This window comes from Micromys minutus (genome assembly GCF_963924665.1).
Source record: "Micromys minutus genome assembly, chromosome: X".
Classification (NCBI taxonomy): Eukaryota; Metazoa; Chordata; class Mammalia; order Rodentia; family Muridae; genus Micromys; species Micromys minutus.
The window spans coordinates 88,445,273-88,450,761 of NC_137970.1; the positions used below are offsets into that span (position 1 = coordinate 88,445,273).

General features: G+C 45.2%; 1 protein-coding gene across 1 annotated transcript; it reads right to left on the reverse strand.

The window, feature by feature from the left end:
* Positions 1-1,461: 1,461 nt before the first annotated feature.
* LOC308414296 (prominin-1-like) lies at positions 1,462-4,017 on the reverse strand (the record flags this gene model as incomplete). Its single annotated transcript, XM_080909506.1, is given in 2 exon segments — positions 1,462-3,117; positions 3,121-4,017. Coding segments are annotated over 2 exon segments (2,553 nt in total).
* Positions 4,018-5,489: the final 1,472 nt, after the last annotated feature.

Here is a 5,489-nt window from a genome sequence, read left to right on the forward strand (position 1 = left end):
AGCTCATATTACGAGTCATTTCTTCCAAGAGGATGGGTTCTAGAGCAGTCATCTACCTGTACTAGTTTCAGGATCTAAGGCAGGGTCTGGCCTTGTCTCCATCATCACGACAGTATAGAGGTCATTTGGTCTATTTGCCACCTCTGGTACTAGTTGTGGGAGCTTGTGGGTATCCTTGGGGCTATATAGATAATGTAAGAGTCATTTAGATCATTAGGAATCTCTTGTCCTGATTGTAGGAGCTAATATGGCCTTGGCCATAACACAGATTTCCAGAATATTGATCACTTTCAATTCCCAACGTTCTGGATGAAAGAACAGGATTTTATTTGTTGTTGTTTGTTTCTTTTTATGTTTTCTATCTATATTGCAGGTTTCTCTCTGGTTCTTCCCCCCACCTCCCCTCTCCCCTTACCCTAATCATTCCTCCTCCATTTCTAGAAGAATAGGTTGTTGTGATTGTTAGATTTTTTTTGTTTGCTCATTTGTTTTGCATTTTTTTACATATTCCCCATTGAAAAGACAATTCTACATGCCTATCATTCCTGTCTCTGGAGATTTGCAGACACAACGGCCTTTCTGCTGCATTCCCAACAAATATGAAATACAAATACTTAAAAACACCTAGGGGACTTGAGAGATGGCTCAGTAGTTAAGAACACTAGCTGCTCTATCAGAGAACCAGAGTTTGGTTCCCAGAACCCTGGTATTGGTTCTCAACCATCTATAATTCCAGTTATAATTGAAGTATTGTCAACTTCTGGCCTTCACGTGTACCAGGAAAGCACATGGTACAAACAAAACACATACTCATAAAATAAACAAACCCTAAAAGGTCACTAGGAATAAAGTGACCAGATAATGTAAAAGACCTTTACTATGACTGTTAAAATCCCCAGAAAAGAAATTAAAGACACTACAACAAAATTAAATAGAAGGACTTGTATGCTTCTGATCAACAGAATAGTGCCATGAAAATGTGTAGGGAGCCATTTGTGCTAAAAGGGTGTATATACAATTTACTATACACAAAATACATCTTTTTCTGTAAACTGGTTTGTATTTAGCACACTTCACATATGGAAGTAAGTTAGATACCCAGCTATGATATCTGAATAGCTGGCTCACAGATAAATGTATCAAGGTGGGGGAGACAAACACCCCAATATGTTTTAGTGTCTAAATAGAACTTCAGTGGAAAAAAGAAGTTAAAAACAAAACAGGAGAGAATCACTTGTGACTAGCAATGGATACATGGATTATAACCACAACTGTTCACTTCTTACAAAGCGCTAGCCTAACACCACTGATGCCGTGTTCCCAGTGCCGGCCTGAGTCTCCACATCAGCCATCATGGTTTCTTCTGCACTTGGAAGGTTCTAGAAGACTCAGAAACTATCCAAAGTCTGGGATTCTTTCCACGTTGACTATCATGATGTCAAGCAGTTTCGACTTCGGTTGTCAGTATCGAGACGGGCTTGTCATAACAGGATTGTGAACACCATATAAATGATCTCTATGATAACCATTACTACCGTTTTCTAAATCATCATATATGTCCTCTGAATCCATCCTGCGGTAGTACTTGGCCAACTTGATAGCAATGATTATAGCCGGAAGTAAGAGCATCGTGGCTTTCCCTATGCCGAACCAGAACAGATTCAGAGGGTCAGCAACATAGCCACACAGAATGCCATTAATGGCGGAGTCCATTGCGGTGGTCATGGGTTTGCAGGATGTCATCTTCTCTGTGATGGCATACAAGACCCACTTCAGATAATGTTCAAAGTAGTTTATTATTGTTCCCCCAAATGTCTTCGTTTCTCCAATAACAATGGAGGAAAGGTTATTGCTGAGGAAATGCTGAGCAGAATCCAAAGAGGCAAGGATTGTTTTCACTTTCTCCGGCAACTTGCTGCTTGTTTGCTGGAGGGTCCAGACACTTTGCTTTAAAGTATTCAATGATTCCTGCACGGGAAGAACAAGAACGTGCTGCTGGTGGATGGCTCTAATAGTCTGGACATCCAGTAAGAAGGCCTGCTTCAGCTTCCCTTCAGGCAACTGGTTTGCTTTTGCTTCCAGAGAAGAGGCAAATGTCAGCAGATCCACTTTGGTAGGGGATTTCGCTGCCTCCTCCAAGTATATGGAATAACTGATTTTATCTATCCCAGAATGTACAAAGTCCTCCAGGCTCTTCCTTCCTGTTTTGTCCAACAGTTCAATGCTATCAATGTTCACATTCAGGTTGTTCAACTCCTTGGCTATGTCTTCAGAAAGCTTCTCAATATTGAGATTCTCACTGATGTTGAAGACATTCTCAAGCTGAAAAGCGGCATACACGCCTCGACCTCTTTTGCAATCCCTGTAGACTTGCTCAAAGGTCATGTTAATGTCTGGGTTATTGAGGAGCACACCAGAGAGATAGAATTGCCATTGTTCCTTGAGCAGGTAGGGAGTATCCAAAACCTGTAATAATTTCTTGTTTGCATAAGGTTCACAGATCAACTTTTCCATATTTGCACCAACAACAAAAGTAAGAACCACAAGGATCATCAATATCCAGCAAAACAGGAAGCTGAATCCAACCCCAGTCATGAGGAAGATGCCTCCAGTGTTGGACACGCAGCCTCTACTGGTTGGGGTGGCATGCTTGTCATAACCAAACACACCACACAGCAAGCCGAGGTAAAAGAAAGTCACAATGAGGGTCAGCAGAAAGCAGACGATTAAGCCACCCAGCCACCAGTATGAGTCATATTCTTCCAGGTTGGGCAGCTCCTGGTGGAAGTATCTCTTGCTGTCATTCAGGTAATAGAAAACCTGAAATAGCACCTCCTCAATAGGAATACTTTGGCTCATGTTCTTAACATTGGCGCTAAAAGAATCCAAGGCCTTTTTGGCATCTTTGATGACAGCCACATTTTGGTTTTGTACCATATTGGGTATTTCATCAATCGACATATACCCCCTTTTGACGAGGCTCTTCAGATCAGTCCTGTCGACATCATTAACGGTGTTCAGTTCTCCATCCACTGATGGGAGCTGACTTGAGTCGTGGTTGCTCTCCAGATCGCTTAGCCCTGGTCTGAGGCTATCACAGATCTTGCTGGCTGGGTCTCAAGCACAGTCACTGCTGTTGAGCGAATTCTCGATGCTGTTTCTCACGGAGGTCAGGTTGGTACTGAGCTGGGTGCTTGCGTCCTGTAGACTTTTGAGACTGCTGCTCATGTTCTGAAGGGCATCCTTGGTCTGTTTGATGGCTGTCGCCATGGCCTTAATCTCCTCGAGAACAGGAGTTACTTTGGGTTTTATTTGGTCCTTTATTCTGCCTCCCAGCAAGGAGTCAATACGATCCAGGTCTGAGAACGCCTTGTTCTTGGTGCTGATGCCCTGCTCCAATATATAGTCAATTTGCTTTGGGGTTTCGGTCAGGAGTGTTTGAAAGTCTCTGAAATTGCTCTCTGCCAGTCTCTGGGTCCTTTTGATCCGAGTCCTTGTCTGCTGGTTGGCTACAAAGCCATACGCGATGCCAAGGCTCATGAGCAGACAAATCACCAAGAGGGAGATGGCTAGGCATTTCCTCTGGCACGGTTCATTCTGCTTCTGCCGCTGGTGCATCTCCCCACCACACTTGTTACAGCAACGGCACATACAGAAGAAACAGCCCACCAGAGGCATGAGGGTGATGAACAGCAGCCCCAGGATGGCACAGATGAGAACTCCGATTTCATAGACAGCAACCTCCTTGGAATCAACTGAGATGTCAAAATTCTTCTGCATGAGTCTTTTGATCAAATCTAGAGGGAAGTCATTGGGCTGGACCACGTTGAGGAAGATATGCACCATTTGGTAGAGAGGGCTAACAATCCTGGCATTGAAGGTGTCTTGGGTCTCATATTCTGTGGTAGGCAATTCATAATTCAAAGTCCCGGAAGTGTTACGGAATACAGGCTGACCTCCTGAATTGACCTTTCCACACAGTCCCAGTAGCAGCAGGACACAGACTATGAGAGCCATAGTTGGCCTGATCCCCGAAGCATGAGGTACTTTCCATAAGCTCAAGGGAAATGGGCCCTTCTTGGACCAGTGGAATCTTCTGCCTCCTGGCTGGTAACAAGGGGAGCAGAAGAGTGGTCTCCAAGGAGGTCATTCACTCAAAGTACCGTCCCACTTCGGTCCAGCTCACGCGCCCACGCTTCCCACCGCTAGGAACAGGCGTGCAACAAAACAAACAGCTTCTTCTGCGGATAACCTTTATTGAACAGCACTTTGAGCAGGGACTTCATGAGCAGGAAACTTGTCTCTGAGTCGGGGACTCCCTACTGAGTTCTACTGTTTAGACGGCCTCTCACGCGCAGTCCCCCACGAGCGATCTTTCTGTCCAGTCTCTGTCCATGCGGGACCTCCCGCAATCTCTCCTATTGGGTCCCTCTCCACGTGGTGCCTCTCCGCCATCCCTCCACGTGGGGTCTCCCGCAATCTCCCCACTGTCCTCCTCTTCTTCTCACGTGGGGGAGAAAAATGCACTGCTATACATGCCTAGGAGACTCGTGTTGCTACCTGATTGGTGCATCCTCCTGTAGCTCAATCACGTGCCCTAAGAGTGGGCTGTGACTTATGTGGTGCATGCGCATTAAGTCTCTTGGCTGGGCAACAGCTCTGTTTGCTGAGTTCTCGGCGGGAAGCCGGCACCATGTTTGGGTGCAGCACAAATGGCTCCCTACATCTCCCCCTACTTTCTTAAATAAAAACATGGCCGATCAACCATCAGGCTCTTGTTGGACCTTTAAGCCAAACAGAAGGAGAGGTGCCCATTACGAGTGCAGCAAGAGCTTGTGCTATGACCACTTTGTCACGTTATTGTTGAGTACGGAGTTTGCACACCATCCAGAGCAGAAACACAGTCTCTCTGCACAAAAGCATGCCAAAATTACTTGATAAGGCAAGAGTACTAATCCCCATAACCCTGCTATCTCTGTGTCTAAGGGCAAGTACAGTACATTAAAGGTTACAATAGTGACAAAGTTGCAGTACATCAAAAGTTACAATAGTGACAAACAAACAAGAAAACAGTTATGCATTAAGGCAAAACGGCATCGGTTTTGGAAACACCAACAGAATCGCCTCTCCTCTGACTCTCTGGTTCCAAAGCATCAGGAGCAGGGCTGTCATCACCCCAAACTATCTAGCCCATCCCCTTACATAGGAATCTGTCCTTGCCTTGGACGTGGAGCCCCCTGATGGTTGAAACTCATTAGGCCCTATGATGCCACGGGAGAGGCAGAGCTCAAGGAGTGGAAAGTTACCCAGCACGTGGCACATGACTTGTTTACTGCTAACTCCAGCCGGATGTCAGCGCCATCTTGTAATAGAGAATGTGCAGGCAGCGCCCCACAAAAATGGATATGTCACCAGATACAATTCACAGAATCCATGCCATACTATTAAATTTTAATTATATTCTTTCAGGATTAAACTTATATTTCTAA